The sequence below is a fragment of the Rana temporaria genome, chromosome 6 (assembly GCF_905171775.1).
Source record: "Rana temporaria chromosome 6, aRanTem1.1, whole genome shotgun sequence".
Classification (NCBI taxonomy): Eukaryota; Metazoa; Chordata; class Amphibia; order Anura; family Ranidae; genus Rana; species Rana temporaria.
The window spans coordinates 136,517,891-136,537,615 of record NC_053494.1 but is presented as its reverse complement, the minus strand read 5'-3'; the positions used below and the strand labels follow the sequence as shown (position 1 = coordinate 136,537,615).

At 44.4% G+C, this 19,725-nt stretch overlaps 1 protein-coding gene across 1 annotated transcript in view; it reads right to left on the bottom strand.

Annotated features, from left to right (window-relative positions):
• Positions 1-19,725, bottom strand: part of FAM207A (family with sequence similarity 207 member A) — a 235,009-nt gene that overhangs the window by 210,889 nt on the left and 4,395 nt on the right. Inside the window, exon 2 of the mRNA XM_040357420.1 lies at positions 10,980-11,088. Within this exon, the coding sequence (XP_040213354.1) occupies positions 10,980-11,088 (109 nt within the window). The remainder of the gene's footprint in view (positions 1-10,979; positions 11,089-19,725) is intronic.

Here is a 19,725-nt window from a genome sequence, read left to right as displayed (position 1 = left end):
TTCAGCCCAGCCTCCTGGGATTGAAGACACACATATCCCAGGAGGCATAGCAGCGCTGGATGCGGCGGGGGGGGGGCCATTCCGCCGCGGCGGGGGAATAAGAGACTCACAGATAAAAACGTGAGTTTTTAAAAGACAAAAATAAAACATCCCAAATGTATTTAAGGGGGCAGTGTAAAAACGAATGCAAAAAAGTTGTAAAATAGGGTGGAACTCCGCTTTAAAGAATAGGTTACCCCATTTCACATTCCTGACAGGTGCCTGCTGTAGCATGTACTTGTATGAAGAAGTATTCTGTTTTTTTTTTTTTTTTTTATCACTTCCTTTATGTAAAATCCCTGGTGTTTCAGCAGCCCGCTTTTTTCCAATGATCAGACTTGTGCTGACACCACCCCAACCATTCACTGGAAATTCAGTGTGCTGCTGTTTCTCCTGCCCCAGCTCTCTGCATTCCTTATGCAGCTGAGAGCAGAGGGAGAAAGAAAAAGAAAAGAAAGAAAAGAAAAGAAAAAAGAAAAGAAAAAAAAATAAAGAAAAGAAAGAAAAGAAAGAAAAGAAAAGAAAAGAAAGGAATGAAAGAAAGAAAAGAAAAGAAAAGAAAAGAAAGAAAAAAAGACAAGAAAGAAAAAAAAAAAAAGGATTCCCTCACCAAGGATGGCGGCGGGGGCAGCCGAGAGATGTGCGATTGCGCAGCCTTGGCTGCCGAAATTACGGGTGTGCTGGTCAGGTAAGCGTCCATTTTTTAAAAGTCAGCAGCTGCAGTATTTGTAGCTGCTGGTTTAAAAAAAATAAAAAAAATTATTCGGGTGGACCTCCGCTTTAAGAACTTCGCCAGATGTTTGTAGTTTCATTTACTGGTCTAAAAGCTGCAAGTCTTTCCAGTGCTGCCTGGAACCATGCAAAATTGCATATGGAATTATTGACTTTCCCAAAGCTTTTTTTTTTTTTAGCTTTACATCACTCTTAATTGAGCTACCAATCATGTTTAAATGAATGCGATTTGAAGGAGGTCCATGGCAAAGGCATTTAAAAGCATAATGTGATATGCGAGTAAAAAAACCTTGAGGTCTGTGGCAAACCAAAATATGTGAGATATGAAGTAACATGCAACCAACTATCCACATAACACTGAAACAGTGTACTACATTAGTGAGAGAAGTATTGTGATGTTAGTGAAAAGTAAATTGCTGCTGCAAACCCTGAGGTCTGTGGCAAACCCAAGTATGTGACATACAGCACAATGTGTAACCTATCACCATTGAAAAACAGTGCATTTTAGTATTGGGAGTTAAAAAGGGAAGAAGAGAAATGACACATTACTGTAAATCATAAGGTCAGTGACGATATGCATACAGTATAGCTATTACGGTACTTAAGTCCCACCCCCCCCAAAAAAAAAACACACCCTATCCAAATGCCTATTTTGCATACCTGAAGCCATGGTCATATGATGAACCTTCTCTCTTCTTGTCTTCAGTTTGCGGGGTCCTTCATCAGTTGTCTACATCACTCCCATCCCCTATTGGTGTAGGAGACACTTGCAGATGCTCTCTCATAGGCATCAAAAAGGCAGGAAAACTCTCAGGGTGGTGAGGAGACCCAGTGCCCAAGAAGAGAACGAGCAGGAAAAATGCCTGGTCTACAGGGTAGGAAATAAGCTTGATTCAGAGAAAACAGACTTTGGTCCATAACACTACTGGTTTGCTTGGGGAGAGGGGACTAAACTGGACTGAGGACTCAAGTAATCAATGTTCCATTTTAAAATTGTCATTAAAATTTCATTTTTGCCTGGAGGGGTATAAATAATTCTATTTGTCATGCAGACCTGCTTGAATAGGGACTTACCATGTCGTATGAAAAAGTGATACGGTCATCCAAACTCTACAACAATCAAATATCTTAAACTACTTTTAAAATGTTGCCCTTCTCTCTGCCGCCAACTGCTGAGACAAGGTGGGGGCAGAGACAAGAGGAGTCCCAGGGCTACAGAAAAGGGGTGAGGGCCACATGAAATGGCCTGGCAGGCCCAATTAGGCCCGCGGGCCTGGTGTTTGACAAACTTGTCAGACATTTGTGACATACCATTGCTGGTATTTCATCTCTGAAGCTCATTGGACAACAAATCTACATTCTCTGACCAATTAGGAGGGCAGTGATCCAAGAAGTAACAATGATCCCCATGGCTGTACACAGTAGCAGTGGTACATACACTCACTAGCCAGATTATTAAGTACACCTTTTTCATTGCTTGGTAACACAAATTGCCAATCACAAGGCAGCAACTCAATGCATTTAAGCATCTAGACGTGGTGATGACTACTTGCTGAAGTTCAACCCAAGCATCATAATGGGGAACAAAGGGGATTTAAGTGACTTTGAATGCTGCATGGTTGTTGGTGCAAGACAGGCTGGTCTGAGCATTTCAAAAACTGCTGATCTACTGGGATTTTCAAGCACAACCATCTCTAGAATGGCCCAAAAAAGAGAAAATATTGAGTGAGCGTCAGCTGCGTGGATGAAAATGCCTTGTTGATGTCAGAGGAGGTGATAGAAAAGGTAACTCAAAATAACCACTCTTTACAACCATGGTATGCAAAATACAATGTCTAAACACACAATACATCGAACCTTGAAGCAGATGGGCTACAGCAACAAAAGACCACATCAAGTGCCACTCCTGTCAGCTAAGAACAGAAAACTGAGGCTACAATACACACAGGCTCACCAAAATTGAACATTGGAAGATTGGAAAAACATTGCCCGGTCTGATGAGTCGATTTCAGCTGCGACATTCATGGTGGGGTCAGAATTTGGTGTAAAACATGAAAGCATGGATCCATCCTGCCATCCATCAACAGTTCAGGCTGGTGGTGTAATGGTGGGTGGGGGGTGTTTTCTTGGCACATTTTGGGCCCCTTAGGCCCCTGAGCATCATTTAAATGCCACAGTCTACCTGAGTATTGTTGCGGACCATGTCCGTCCCTTTATGACTGCAGTGTACCCATCTTCTGATGGCTCCTCCCGGCAGGATAATGCACAGTGTCACAAAGATCCCATCATCTCACCACTGGTTCCTTGAACATGACAGTGAGGTCACTGAACTCCAATAACCTCCACAGTCACCAGATTTTAATCCAATAGACCACCTTTGGAAATGGTGGAACTGGCAATTCAGATCATGGATGTGCAGCCAACTGTGTGACATGATCATGTCAATATGGACCAAAATCTCAGAGGAATGTTTCCAATACCTTGTTGAATCTATGCTACAAATAATTAAACAGTTCTAAAGGCAAAAGAGGGTCCAACCCGTTACTAGCAAGGTGTACCTAATAAAGTGGCCGGTGAGTGTATATCACTGCAAAAATCAAATCCTTGGCAAGTGGCTGCAAGATTGTTTATTGTTAGTAGGGTTGTCCCGATACCACTTTTTTAGGACCGAGTACAAGTACCGATACTTTTTTTCAAGTAGTCGCCGATACCGAATACCGATACTTTTTTTAAATGTGTCCCCAAATGCAGCCATGTCCCCCCCATATGCAGCCATGTCCCTCTAGCCATGTCCCTCACATATGCAGCCATGTCCCTCTAGCCATGTCCCTCACATATGCAGCCATGTCCCTCTAGCCATGTCCCTCACATATGCAGCCATGTCCCTCTAGCCATGTCCCTCACATATGCAGCCATGTCCCTCTAGCCATGTCCCTCACATATGCAGCCATGTCCCTCACATATGCAGCAATGTCCCTCTAGCCATGTCCCTCACATTTGCAGCAATGTCCCTCTAGCCATGTCCCTCGATGCGGCGGCGCGATGCGGCGGCAGCGGCGGGGGGGGAGTATTCTATTTAGGTATCGGGGGTATTTGCGCGAGTACGAGTACTCCTGCAAATACTCGGTATCGGTCCCGATACCGATACTGGTATCGGTATCTGGACAACCCTAATTGTTAGCAATTATAAAGTTACAGATTTCATCACCTATGGGCAGAATGTGATCATATATTGACATTACCAGGGACAAAAAAAAAAAAATGAAGATTATGGCCCAGATTCACGTAGGAGATACGACGGTGTATCTCCAGATACGCCGTTGTATCTCTGAGTCTGAGGTGTTGTATCTTGGCGCCTGATTCAAAGAATCAGATACGCCAGAATTTGGATAAGATACGACCAGCGTAAGTCTCCTATGCAGTCGTATCTTAACTGCATATATACGCTGGACGTTAGGGGCGTGTACGCTGATTTACGCCTAGAAATATGTAAATCAGCTAGATACGCCTATTCACGAACGTACGCCCAGCCGTCGCAGTACAGATACGCCGTTTACGTAAGGCTTTTTCCGGCGAAAAGTTACCCCTGCTATATGAGGCGTACCAATGTTAGGTATGGACTTTGGAACAGCGTCAAATTTTTCACGTTTTACATCGTTTGCGCAAGTCGTTCGCGGATAGGGCTGGGCGTCATTTACGTTCTCTTCGAAAGCATTGGCTTCTTGCGGGTTAATTTGGAGCATGCGCACTGGGATACTTTAACGGACGTCGCATGCGCCATTCGTAAAAAGCGTCATTTACATGGGGTCACAATAAATTTACATAACACACGCCCACATCTTCCACATTTGAATTAGGCGGGCTTACGCCGGCCTATTTACGCTACGCCGCCACAACTTCGGTTTGTGAATACTGCACTTGCCTGTCAAAGTTGCGGAGGCGTAACGTAAATAGAATACGTTACGCCCGCACAAAGATGCGCTCTTCTACGTGAATCTGGGCCTATGCATTTTTTACAGCTAGGGGTACGTTCTCCGCAGTGGATATTCTCATTTCTGCCAAAAAAGAAAAATATTTGAATATACTTAAATGTAAATCGTATTGTAACACAACTAAGGCAGCCATATAGTCAAAACTAAAATGAGCATTCTATAAAATAGAATGAAAAGAGTAAAACAGGAGCACAGATCCAGAGCAATCCAATGGGAAAGGGGAACGAGGGTTATCTGTTACAAGGATTTTATAGGGAGAAATTGTATGCATTGTTTTTGTCTGTCTGTTTATTGTTTCTTTTTTTACTTTGATTGGAAAATTAGATTTGTTATAATAAAAGGAAAAAAGTGATTATAAAAAATAAATAAATAAATAAATAAACTAAAATGAGCAAAAAACTCAAGGGAAATAGCAGAACAATAGACTTTGCTTTTCAGTGGAAATGAGAAATGACGCTTACTGCAGCATAAGGGAAGATAATGATTTCTACTTCCCCTTCCCTTAGGGGCCAGAAATCTCATATCTCTATTTTGTGTACACAGCGAACATGTAACAGAACCCCCCTGCCCTGTGGATCCCGAGAGAGGATTACATTACCCAGCATCCTAGACACCAGGTAATATGGCAAGATATCAATAAAAATCATTTGAACAACTTAAACAGCTAAACCTTCCAACTAATATTCATGAAATGCTCCAGGGATTCAGACAGGTCTAAAAAAGCTACTGAGTATTGATTGATTTTATTTTTCTATGCAAGTACTGTATAATACCAAGTACACACTACGTGCAACTGTTTAAGGTTTAAAGATCTCAGAAATCATAGGCTTTTCTCAATATTAAAAGGAAAATCAAAACAGAAATTTTGAATCTGCAGCTGTAGACTCAGCTTAAAAATAAATAAATACATTTAAAAAAAAAAAAAGGAAGAAAGAAATATTCTCTACGATTGCCTTGTCTTGTCTTCTTTGCCTAGCGTGTTACATAGAAAGTGCGTGCAGGAAGTGAAATCCAACCCAACTGACTGCATGCATGAGACACTGGGTAGTGAATTCAAGATTCGGACAACATCTTAGGATCCTTACCCCTCAAAAATCTTTCTCCAAGCAAAAATTAAGCCAGGGAGTCCAAAAATCACCCAAAATGTGATAGTGCCTATCCTGTCAACTGCCTGACCTCACACACGGCCTATTCAGACAGTACAGGGGTCAGACAGGTAACCTCTGACCTTTCTATTGCCTCAGCGATGACACCCCATATCTGACAATGCCCAGGCCAGAGTATTTTTGGAGGATGGGTGCAGGAAAATGTCATGACAAAAATACTAGCTGCCTTGTTGACGCCTCTGGCTTCAATACTTTGAGTCACTGACCTGAAACAAGCAGGCATTTTCCCTTTCTATGACTTTCTAGATGGAGATATTTGTTCTGGGCCAATAGTTGACACAAGTCAGTAGCCTAAGCGTAACAACCAAACCACTAGCACATTCAGGAGGTAGACAGCAAGGGCTGGCCAATTGCGTCTCTAGTCTAGTCAAGTGATTCATACTGACAGTGTATGTTCTCTGCTACCAGCCCCTGCTGTTTACTTAGACCCCTTTCACACTGGGGGCGTCCACTGTTTTTAGCCATGCTTTACCGTAGTTTTTGAAGCGCTGTTGGGCTGCCAGCGGGGCGATTTTAACCCCCGATGTCGGCAGAAAAAGGGTTAAAACCACCCGCAAAGCGCCGCAGCCCATTGATTTTAGTGGGCAGGGGCGCTTTAGGAGTGTTGTATTCACCGCTCCTACAGCGCCTCAAAGATGCGGCTAGCGGGACTTTTTTTAACCGTCCTGAATTTCCCAAATAGAATACTAATAATATTTTTTTTTTTTTTTTTTTTTTAGGGTTGGGGGTAAAAAACAAAAGCGCTGCATATTTGTGATGAAGAAATATAGCCAAAGCTTTTTAGCTGTACTTCTATGGATCATGCAGGAGTGCAGTTTGTTCTGAATGCATGAAGGTAAAAAAACACATCAGCTTTTAGAATGACATTTGCGCAAATCAATACACGCTTTTTGGAATTTTTCCTTTACCAAAAACAAAAAGAAACTAGATTTTTTTTATTGGTTTTATAACAGAAAAGTAAAACAATTATATATATATATATATATATATATATATATATATATATATATATATATATATATATTTATTTTATTTTTATTTTTTTTCAAAACTGTCGGCTTTTTTTGTTTATAGAGGGGGGGGGGGAACTCTAAGGCCCCTTTCACACTGGGCATGGGAGGTAGTGGTATAGCGGCGCAATAATTTTTAGCGCTATACCACCTGAAAAACGTGCCAGTGAAAAAAAGGGGCCTAAGAGAAGATCAAATACTACCAAAATAAACAAAAGAAAGCCATTTGTGGAGAAAAAAAGAAAAAGACAACCATTTGAGCCTATCAAGGAGTTTGCACTAGTCTTGCTGTCACGCAAGCTAGCCTTCCCGATGGCCATCACATCGGCTAGAAGGGTGTCGGAATTGGCAGCCCTTTTATGTAGAGAACCATACTTAATCCTTCACCTCAACAAGGTGGTATTGTGTCTTATTCCATCCTTATTGAAATGGTTGTGTCTGCCTTTCATTTGAATCAGGACATTGGGTAAATGAAAGCTACAATGAAATAATCATAATCATTGAACAGGTGGGTGTTAAATCCAATCCTAATAAATTCCAGTGCTATCACCAAAACAAAAATCAGTGAGAAAAGTGGATAGTGATGACCTAAAAATGGTCCAAATGATCCAAATGACACAAAATGAGACTCCTCTGTGTTAGGAAAAAATTGTGCACAAGATGAGCGTAAATATATAAATAAATAAATATTCAAGCATAAATCAATAAATATAAAGAATATAAAAATAGTTCAAATAGATACAATGTTCAAAGTGAATAAACACTAAATATATATAGTTCAAAACAGTGTTCAAAGTGAATTCCAAAAAACTTGCTGAAAAAATATTCCAAACGTGCAAAAAACAGTGTGTGAAGGGTGAAAATATTAAAGTGCTTAATTCCACAGTTTCCCCGAGATGTAAAGAGTTGCTGTAATCACCACACTCTCCTCCAGTGTAGCTATGCAGGCACAAGATAAAAAAATGCTAGCCTCTCACCTCAGAACAGGTCAAGCAAGCCTGTTAATATATGGATGCAGCCCAGCAGCACACACTCTGAGTTCAGGAGAGCTCTGTTTGCTCCAATCCTCCAGACCTCTGTTACGTCCAGATCCCTCTCAATACAAATCGGTGACGATCCGTTACACCCCTACTTCACACCAAGCAATACAAGTCTTCCAGACCTCATGATAGATCTTCCTGGTGACAGCACACACTTTCCTGGCAATCACTAGGGTAGACCATGATCCTTCAACACCCTGGCTTCAATAGCCATGCCGTCAAATTTAGAAACTGTAAGTTGGGGTGGAATATAGGACCTTGAGACAGTAGATCAAGGCAGAGCAGAAGCGTCCATTGCCAATCTTACGATCTCCAGGGAACCAGGGCCCAATGGTTGGAGCCACCAGAATGAATGGAACCCCCTCTCTCCGAATCCTGCGCAACCAATGTAGAGAAAGGTATCAGGGCAAAAGCATAAACCAGGGAGAACTAGCTCCATGGACCTACCAGAGCATCTGCTCCGATTGCCTTGTTCGGATCCCTTGTTCGAAACACAAACTGATGTAGCTTGTTGTTGAACCTGGATACCAACAGATCGACATCTGGCTATCCCAAACGTTGGCAAATTGCAACACATTCAAGCCTTGTGGACACTGTTAAAAAAACGGAAGAATGTCCTGTATGGGAGGGGTTATATAGAGGTGGACTTCATGTCTAAGACTGTGGTCGACCAGTGTCCATTCACCTAGAGATGGCATATAACACAGTAAGTAAGGAATAATAGCCCAACTCTGTGTCCTGTGATGCATGATAAAGAAAAACAGCACGTGCCAGGAATACAACTGTCACATTGGTTGTGCACTCAACACACCTGTCAAATCAAAATGCCAAGATGGCAGCTTCCCTAGCTGAAAACATAAGGAGGGTTTAGTTCCACCTTAATACAAAATTTTAGGCAGAATGTGGAAAGATTAGAGCACCCGTTATAGATTTTATTGCCGTTTGTGTACCTGCTGGATAGATTCACTGTGTAGATGAGACACTTTGTGCTGTGTCTCTGGGATAAGAAGTGAAGGGAAAAATTGCCCCAAAGAGGCAAGCGTTCTAACTGTTTCCTACTTTATCAAATACTAAAAAAAAAAATTAAAAAGGGGGAAGAGGAAGTTTTGGTTTTAAAATATACTTAAACCCTTTGACCCTTATGGCCTGTTCATACCAATTGCAGTGCGGGGAACACACACACGCACCCCACTAGAACATGCTGCCATCTTTAGACACACGTGGGTGCCATTAAATGTTAATGGCACCCAAATATATCTAGCAAACAAAAGTTTGCAGCCTATAAAATGCATGGTACTGCAGTACCAGGCTATTTGGTAAGGCATAATTTTAAAAAAGTCACACCTTTCCACATGTTTGGTAGCCCAATGATACAAAATGGTCTGTCAAAAACCTAGCAGGAACACACGGTGTGAACTGCAGCAATAACAGGATGTAAACAAAAAAAATAATAAAACTTGCAGTTCTAGAGCCCTGGTCTACGTGCTACAGAAGTGTGTGTTCACTTACTAGTTCACAATTTCCTATGTGAAAGACAGATAATGAAACAGGAAAAATATAAAAGGAAAAGCCCTGTAAAGTGCGAAACCACAATAACCGAGTAATTCAAACCAAAGAAATACAGCAAAGAGCATCAGACAAAAAAGGAATTAGAGTTGTCCCACAGTATACTTTTTTTGTAATCTACATCTACAATGTATAGTGCCAACAACGTACACAGCTACTGGTCAGATCACCAGTTGAAAACAGCCTAAAAAAAAGCCACCACATCAAATGATTGGTACGGTGCTATATATATTACATTTTTGTTTTTGAGTTTAACCACTTAAGCCCCGGACCAATATGCTGCCTAAAGACCGAAGGGGTTTTTACAGTTCGGGACTGCGTCACTTTAACAGACAATTGCGCGGTCGTGCGACGTGGCTCCCAAACAAAATTGCCGTCCTTTTTCCCCCCCACAAATAGAGCTTTCTTTTGGTGGTATTTGATGACCTCTGCGGTTTTTATTTTTTGCGCTATAAACTAAAATAGAGCGACAATTTTGAAAAAAATTCAATATTTTTTACTTTTTGCTATAATAAAACTCCCCCAAAAACATATATAAAAAAAATTTCCCTCAGTTTAGGCCGATACGTATTCTTCTACCTATTTTTGGTAAAAAAAAAAAAAAAAAAAGTCGCAATAATCGTTTATCGGTTGGTTTGCGCAAAATTTATAGCGTTTACAAAATAGGGGATAGTTTTATTGCATTTTTATTTTTTTTACTACGAATGGCGGCGATCAGCGATTTTTTTCGTGACTGCGACATTATGGCGGACACTTCCGGACAATTTTGACACATTTTTGGGACCATTGTCATTTTCACAGCAAAAAATGCATTTAAATTGCATTCTTTATTGTGAAAATGACAGTTGCAGTTTGGGAGTTAAACACAGGGGGCGCTGTAACATTTAGTGTTCACTTAGTGTGTGTTTACTACTGTAGGGGGGTGTGGCTGTAGGACTGACATCATCGATCGAGTCCTCCCTATAAAAGGGATCACTCGATCGATGCGCCGCCATAGTGAAGCACGGGGAAGCCGTGTTTACAAACGGGTCTCCTCGTTCTTCAGCTCCGGGGAGCGATCGCGACGGAGCGGCTATAAACGAATAGCCGCGCCGTCGTCCCGGATCGCTCCCCGAGGCTTACCGACTGCCGCATGTAGCGGGGGGGGGTCCCGATCAGACCCCCCACCCACGTCAAACAGAGCACGTACAGGTACGTTGATGTGCCTGTCCGTGCCATTCTGCTGACGTATATCTACATGAGGAGGTCGGCAAGTGGTTAATACCACTTTAAACAGCCCGTGTCTCTGTATCTAATAATGGTTTCAAAATGCATTTTTCACTCCAACGACTGCTCGTGCATTCTTTCCTTCATAAGATTTCTGCATTTGAATAACTAGGGCTTAGTAAAAGGTTTACACTGAGTGATGTAGAAGCAATGTAAAGCACACTGTACCTTTTTTAACTGATGCCAAACTTTGTGTGTCCACGTCCAACTTCTGGGTTAATTCTTTAGGGTCAATCTTTGTTGAGGCAAAAATATGTGGCGATAAGAATGCCCAGTCCTAGTAAAAACAAGAAAAGAATAATTTTTACAATGCATAAACACTGAAAGCATAATCAAAATATTCAATTTGTGCAGGAAATAGTACACAGCTATGTACAGGTTTCTCTACAAAACGTGTTATCCATAAATGCAACCTCAAGAAAACATTTACAAAATTTAGTTAACCACTTAAGCCCCGGACCATTTTGTTGCTGATCAGAGAATTTTTTGCGATTCCTCACTGTGTCGCTTTAACTGACAATTGCATGGTCGTGCGACGTGGCTACCAAACAAAATGTCCTTTTTTTTTTCTCCCACAAATAGAGCTTCTTTTGGTGGTATTTGATCACTTTTTGCAATATAAAAACAAAAATAGAGCGACATACCCAACATGTGAAACCTTAGGCCCCTTTCAGACGGACGGATAGAATGGTGCTTTTAGCTGCGGATTTTCTATTTTTCTACCGCAGCTAAAAGCACACAATGTTTTCCTATGGCCCCATTCACACACAGCGTTTACGTGCGATTTCGTTACATGCGGTTTGGTGCGAATAGAAAAAATAGAATTGAATGCGTCCAGGTGCGATGTAGCGCAGATATATGCACATAACCGCAGGTAATCGCAGTCTTTTTTGTCAACTGCGGATAGCAGCGTTGAAAAAAAAAAAAAAGAACAGGAAGCACATCATAATCCCAAAAAATAAAAAGGGTTGCTATGGAAATGAATACCGCAGCTAAATGCGGCCGCAATTAAACGCACGTAAATGCATGTAATCGCAATGTGCAAATGCAGCTAATCGCAGTGCCTGGAGCCTTGAATTTCACTAAACATTGGTAGTGCTTTTTACTTCGGCAAAACAGCCGTCCGTCTGAAAGGGGCCTAAATCTACGACCATCTTCACTACCCTATATTTTTCATAGGTGATGCTTTAAAACCTCCCTACATGTCATCAGTTTAACATTACAGAGAAGGTCTGTACAATACCATTAAGGAAGTGTGTGATAGACCCACATTTATTCTGCAGCAAGACGATGGGGGTTATATACTAAAGGCAAATCCACTTTGCACTGCAAATGCACTTGGAGGTGCAGTCGCTGTAGATCTGAAGGGGGACATGCAAGGAAAATAAACAGCATTTTAGCTTGCACGTGATTGGATGATAAAATCAGCAGAGCTTCCCCTCAGATTTACACTTCCAGTGCAAAGTGGATTTGCCTTTCGTAAATAACATCCAATGTCTCCGAACGTATAGCCAATGTCATTAAAAACTATTTTCAGTGTAAAGAAGAACAAGGAGTCCTAGAAGTGATGGTTTGGCCCCCATAGAGCCCTGATCCCAACATTGTTGACTCTGTCTGGGGGTTACATGAAGAGACAGAATAATTTGGGGCAGCCTACATCCACAGAAGTTGTGTGATTAGTGCTCCAAGATGTTTGGAACAACCTACCTGCTGAGTTCCTTGAAAAACTGTGTACAAGTGTACCTACAAGAATTGATGCGGCTTTGCAAGAAAAGGGTGGTCGCACCAAATATTGATTTGGATTTGTTTTCTGTTCAATTACTTTCCATTTTGTTAAGTGGTGAAAATAAACTATTAGCTGAAAGCATTCTTAATCTACAGCATTTTTTCACACCTGCTTAAACCTTTTGCACAGTACTGTACATTACAGGGTACCACAGCTCTAGCTCTATACGCTGGGTATATTCTCAGTATTTGCTTTTCGTCTGGATATACTGTAAGTAGCATAGCAGTACCATGTCTCCTGTATGTTGGATGTTGTTTTTATGCCAGGTGTAATTCTCAGTATTTTTTCATATTTTCCATTTATAGACATTGTAAAGAAGCACTTCTCTTATTCGCCATTAGTTACAATTCTCAGTATCTGATATTATAGGTCAGGGGTATTAAAACAAAATTCATGGGGGACCAGTCAGTAAAATATTTTGCCTTCACATCACAGCTCCATGCATTGCATTCTAGCTCATTATGAAATACTTACCTTAGAACAGGGGTCTCCAAATTGCGGCCCGAGGGCCAGATGTGGCCCTTTGATAGCCTTTATCCGGCCCTTGGGGCAAAATTCCTACCACTGATAGGAGGCACTATATATTCCACTGATTCAAATGATGGGATACTATCCTGCTTACTAATAAGGGGAATACTTCTCCTATTGACCACCAAACCTGAGACCATATTTATTCTCACTGATGCCGGATGCCCGTGACATTTCCAGCCCCTGATGGCCACAATCCGGCCCTCCTAAAGTCTAAAAGAACAATAAAGTGGCCCTTTGTTTGAAACGTTTAAAGACCCCTGCCTTAGAACAATGCCCTGCAGTGCCACCCCACTTCGCTCTTCCACGGCCGACATAGTTCACCGGAATATACTTCTGAGATCGCGGGCTCAGGCGCCGTGATTGGTGCTTCAGTGTGCATGCATCGATGACATCGGCAGCAGCGCATATAGTTATTTTTTAATTCATAAAACAGTTTTTTTCCCTAAAAAAAGGCGTTTGAAAAATGATTGCCCAAATACCGTGCGAGAAAAAAGTTGCAATGACCGCCATTTTATTCGCTAGGGTGTCTGCTAAAAAAATATATAATGTTTGGGGGTTCCGATTAATTTTCTAGCAAAAAAAATTGAGATTTTTACATGAAGGAGAGAAGTGCCAAAACAGGTCCGGTTGTGAAGTGGTTAAAAAATAAAATAAATAAATATTTTCACACAAATAGAGCTTTCTTTTGGTGGTATTTAATTACCACTGGGGTTTTTATTTTTTGCGCTAAAAATGAAAAAGACCAAACATTTTGGAAAAAAAAAAAAAATGCATTTTTCTTAGTTTCTGTTATAAAATTTAGCAAATAAGAAGTTTTTTTTATCAAAATTGATATTGCTACATTTCTTTGGTAAAAATAACCCAAATCAGTGTATATTATTTGGTCTGTGTGAAAGTTATAAAGTCATTGCAAATTTATCACACCTGATGTACTGCTGGCCTCTAATTTCTTGAGGCCCTGACATGTCAAGAAAGTTCAACACCCTCAAACATATATATACTGGGCTGGATTCAGAAAGATCAGCGGATCTTTCTGCTGGCGTAACATATCTCAGATACGTTACGCCGCTGTAAATTTGGGCGCAAGTTTCGTATTCAGAAAGAACTTGCGCCCTAAGTTACGGCGGCGTAACGTATGTGGGCCGGCGTAAGCCCACCTAATTCAAATGGGGATGTTGTGGGCGTGTTTTATTAAAATTTAACATGACCCCGCGTATTTTACGTTTTTTGTGAACAGCGCATGCGCCGTTCGTGAAAAAATCCCAGTGTGCATGCTCAAGATTCCGCCGCAAATCGTCAATGCTTTAGACGTGAACGTAACTTACGTACAGCCCTATTCGCGAACGACTTACGCAAAAATTTCAAAATTCGATGTGGGAACGACGTCCATACTTAACATTGCATACGCCTAATAAGAGCAGGAGCAACCTTACGCCGAAAAAGCCTAACGTAAAAAAATAGCGCCGGGCGTACGTACGTTTGTGAATCGGCGTATATACCTAAATAGCATATTACTCGCGTAAATCGACGGAAGCACCACCTAGCGGCCAGCGTAAATATGCAGCCTAAGATAAGACACTTACGCCAGTCGGATCTTAGGGAAATCTATGCATAACTGATTCTATGAATCAGGCGCATAGATACGACGGCGTATCTCTGAGTTGCGGTGTCGTATCTCCTACCTGTATTTGCACAACACATTTTAATGAATTTCAATACACAGAGACAATATAATACCCACATTTTTGGTAAAATATGATGTTGCGTCAGGTAGATACCAAACATGTCACACTTTAAAATTGTGTACACTTGTGTAATTGCGCCAAACTTCGGTATTTAAAAAGCTCCATAGGCAACAATTTATAAGTCTTTATTGGTTACCAGTTTAATTACATAGGAGGTCTGGTGCTAGAATTATTGCTCTTGCTTTGACGTTTGCGGTGATACCTCACATGTGTGGTGCGATCACTGTTTACGTATGTGTACGGAACCAACGTGTGCATTCGCCTTTGCATGTGAGCACTCTAAATGATTTCTTTATTGGTGGGACACTGGTACACTTTGTGCACTTGTACACTCTGACAGATTTTTATTGGCCACCAGCCGACACTGTCGGATGTTGATGTCATAAAAGAACGCTATTGCAGATGTTTTTTGCACTGGTACTGATGTATTGGCTAGCACTGGTACAGATGTGATGGGACACTAACAGATGTTTATGGGGAAATGGATAGTGGTGCTTGGTGTACTGTATGTGGGGATCTGTGACAGCTATGTGTGTAAAATCATCCTTACACACAGAGCTTGCAGATTCCCTCGCTCCCCCACCCCCGCACTGTGCTCAGCAGGGAGAACTGTCACAGAGACAGGTATCTCTGTTTACACTGCAATTGGACATAGTCATCAATTGATCTGTAAGAGATTTATTAGAACACCCCTGGCACACACATGTGCACATGCACACGCTCATGAACAACAGCGGGCTCCCCAGAGCACTGGTATGCATGTGTGCGCTCACGGGCAACAGCGGGCACTAGCGTGCATGCGCAAAGGACTACGTGCACATGCAGGAGCGCATCCCTTACTCCAATTGGCGCCAGTCAGCCTACTTAAAGGGGGCCCTGATGCCCAAACAGTGCTGACTGGTCTTCAGCTGTGTCCCGATTCCTGTTGTGTTCTGTCTGATACTCGTTGCTGATCTTGGCCTTCCCTGACTTTGGACTGATTCATCCCCGATTACCAGTTCCTGATCTCGGCTTCCATTTGACCTTGCTCCTGCTGATACCTTTGTACCTCGCTGCCCACCTGTTGTGGAGAGGTGGAGAAGGGGGACATTGGTTTGAAGTTGGGGCGAGGTGGAGAAGGGGGACATTGGTTGGAAGTTGGGGTGAGGTGGAGAAGGGGGACATTGGTTGGAAGTTGGGGCGAGGTGGAGAAGGGGGACATTGGTTGGAAGTTGGGGCGAGGTGGAGAAGGGGGACATTGGTTGGAAGTTGGGGCGAGGTGGAGAAGGGGGACATTGGTTGGAAGTTGGGGCGAGGTGGAGAAGGGGGACATTGGTTGGAAGTTGGGGCGAGGTGGAGAAGGGGGACATTGGTTGGAAGTAGTAGTTGTGGCGAGGTGGAGAAGGGGGACATTGGTTGGAAGTTGTAGTGAGATGGAGAAGGGGGACATTGGTTGGAAGTTGTGGAGAAGGGGGACATTGGTTGGAAGTAGTAGTTGTGGCGAGGTGGAGAAGGGGGACATTGGTTGGAAGTTGTAGTGAGATGGAGAAGGGGGACATTGGTTGGAAGTTATGGAGAAGGGGGACATTGGTTGGAAGTTGTGGCGAGGTGGAGAAGGGGGACATTGGTTGGAAGTTGTGGAGAAGGGGGACATTGGTTGGAAGTTGTGGCGAGGTGGAGAAGGGGGACATTGGTTGGAAGTTGTGGAGAAGGGGGACATTGGTTGGAAGTTGTGGCGAGGTGGAGAAGGGGGACATTGGTTGGAAGTTGTGGAGAAGGGGGACATTGGAAGTTGTGGCGAGGTGGAGAAGGGGTCATTGGTTGGAAGTTGTGGAGAAGGGGGACATTGGTTGGAAGTTGTGGCGAGGTGGAGAAGGGGGACATTGGTTGGAAGTTGTGGAGAAGGGGGACATTGGTTGGAAGTTGTGGCGAGGTGGAGAAGGGGGACATTGGTTGGAAGTTGTGGAGAAGGGGGACATTGGAAGTTGTGGCGAGGTGGAGAAGGGGTCATTGGTTGGAAGTTGTGGCGAGAAGGGGGACATTGGTTGGAAGTAGTAGTTGTGGCGAGGTGGAGAAGGGGGACATTGGTTGGAAGTTGTGGAGAAGGGGGACATTGGTTGGAAGTTGTGGCGAGGTGGAGAAGGGGGACATTGGTTGGAAGTTGTGGAGAAGGGGGACATTGGAAGTTGTGGCGAGGTGGAGAAGGGGTCATTGGTTGGAAGTTGTGGAGAAGGGGGACATTGGTTGGAAGTTGTGGCGAGAAGGGGGACATTGGTTGGAAGTAGTAGTTGTGGCGAGGTGGAGAAGGGGGACATTGGTTGGAAGTTGAGGCGAGATGGAGAAGGGGGACATTGGTTGGAAGTTGAGGCGAGATGGAGAAGGGGGACATTGGTTGGAAGTTGTGGCGAGAAGGGGGACATTGGTTGGAAGTTGTGGAGAAGGGGGACATTGGTTGGAAGTTGTGGCGAGAAGGGGGACATTGGTTGGAAGTTGTGGAGAAGGGGGACATTGGTTGGAAGTTGTGGCGAGGTGGAGAAGGGGGACATTGGTTGGAAGTTGTGGCGAGGTGGAGAAGGGGGACATTGGTTGGAAGTTGTGGCGAGGTGGAGAAGGGGGACATTGGTTGGAAGTTGTGGCGAGGTGGAGAAGGGGGACATTGGTTGGAAGTTGTGGCGAGGTGGAGAAGGGGGACATTGGTTGGAAGTTGTGGCGAGGTGGAGAAGGGGGACATTGGTTGGAAGTTGTGGCGAGGTGGAGAAGGGGGACATTGGTTGGAAGTTGTGGCGAGGTGGAGAAGGGGGACATTGGTTGGAAGTTGTGGCGAGGTGGAGAAGGGGGACATTGGTTGGAAGTTGTGGCGAGGTGGAGAAGGGGGACATTGGTTGGAAGTTGTGGCGAGGTGGAGAAGGGGGACATTGGTTGGAAGTTGTGGCGAGGTGGAGAAGGGGGACATTGGTTGGAAGTTGTGGCGAGGTGGAGAAGGGGGACATTGGTTGGAAGTTGTGGCGAGGTGGAGAAGGGGGACATTGGTTGGAAGTTGTGGCGAGGTGGAGAAGGGGGACATTGGTTGGAAGTTGTGGCGAGGTGGAGAAGGGGGACATTGGTTGGAAGTTGTGGCGAGGTGGAGAAGGGGGACATTGGTTGGAAGTTGTGGCGAGGTGGAGAAGGGGGACATTGGTTGGAAGTTGTGGCGAGGTGGAGAAGGGGGACATTGGTTGGAAGTTGTGGCGAGGTGGAGAAGGGGGACATTGGTTGGAAGTTGTGGCGAGGTGGAGAAGGGGGACATTGGTTGGAAGTTGTGGCGAGGTGGAGAAGGGGGACATTGGTTGGAAGTTGTGGCGAGGTGGAGAAGGGGGACATTGGTTGGAAGTTGTGGCGAGGTGGAGAAGGGGGACATTGGCTGGAAGTTGTGGCGAGGTGGAGAAGGGGGACATTGGCTGGAAGTTGTGGCGAGGTGGAGAAGGGGGACATTGGTTGGAAGTTGTGGCGAGGTGGAGAAGGGGGACATTGGTTGGAAGTTGTGGCGAGGTGGAGAAGGGGGACATTGGTTGGAAGTTGGGGCGAGGTGGAGAAGGGGGACATTGGTTGGAAGTTGTGGAGAAGGGGGACATTGGTTGGAAGTTGTGGCGAGGTGGAGAAGGGGGACATTGGTTGGAAGTTGTGGCGAGGTGGAGAAGGGGGACATTGGTTGGAAGTTGTGGCGAGGTGGAGAAGGGGGACATTGGTTGGAAGTTGTGGCGAGGTGGAGAAGGGGGACATTGGTTGGAAGTTGTGGCGAGGTGGAGAAGGGGGACATTGGTTGGAAGTTGTGGCGAGGTGGAGAAGGGGGACATTGGTTGGAAGTTGTGGCGAGGTGGAGAAGGGGGACATTGGTTGGAAGTTGTGGCGAGGTGGAGAAGGGGGACATTGGTTGGAAGTTGTGGCGAGGTGGAGAAGGGGGACATTGGTTGGAAGTTGTGGCGAGGTGGAGAAGGGGGACATTGGTTGGAAGTTGTGGCGAGGTGGAGAAGGGGGACATTGGTTGGAAGTTGTGGCGAGGTGGAGAAGGGGGACATTGGCTGGAAGTTGTGGCGAGGTGGAGAAGGGGGACATTGGTTGGAAGTTGTGGCGAGGTGGAGAAGGGGGACATTGGTTGGAAGTTGTGGAGAAGGGGGACATTGGAAGTTGTGGCGAGGTGGAGAAGGGGTCATTGGTTGGAAGTTGTGGAGAAGGGGGACATTGGTTGGAAGTTGTGGCGAGAAGGGGGACATTGGTTGGAAGTAGTAGTTGTGGCGAGGTGGAGAAGGGGGACATTGGTTGGAAGTTGAGGCGAGATGGAGAAGGGGGACATTGGTTGGAAGTTGTGGCGAGATGGAGAAGGGGGACATTGGTTGGAAGTTGTGGAGAAGGGGGACATTGGTTGGAAGTTGTGGCGAGAAGGGGGACATTGGTTGGAAGTTGTGGCGAGAAGGGGGACATTGGTTGGAAGTTGTGGAGAAGGGGGACATTGGTTGGAAGTTGTGGCGAGGTGGAGAAGGGGGACATTGGTTGGAAGTTGTGGCGAGGTGGAGAAGGGGGACATTGGTTGGAAGTTGTGGCGAGGTGGAGAAGGGGGACATTGGTTGGAAGTTGTGGGGAGGTGGAGAAGGGGGACATTGGTTGGAAGTTGTGGCGAGGTGTAGAAGGGGGACATTGGTTGGAAGTTGTGGCGAGGTGGAGAAGGGGGACATTGGTTGGAAGTTGTGGCGAGGTGGAGAAGGGGGACATTGGTTGGAAGTTGTGGCGAGGTGGAGAAGGGGGACATTGGTTGGAAGTTGTGGCGAGGTGGAGAAGGGGGACATTGGTTGGAAGTTGTGGCGAGGTGGAGAAGGGGGACATTGGTTGGAAGTTGTGG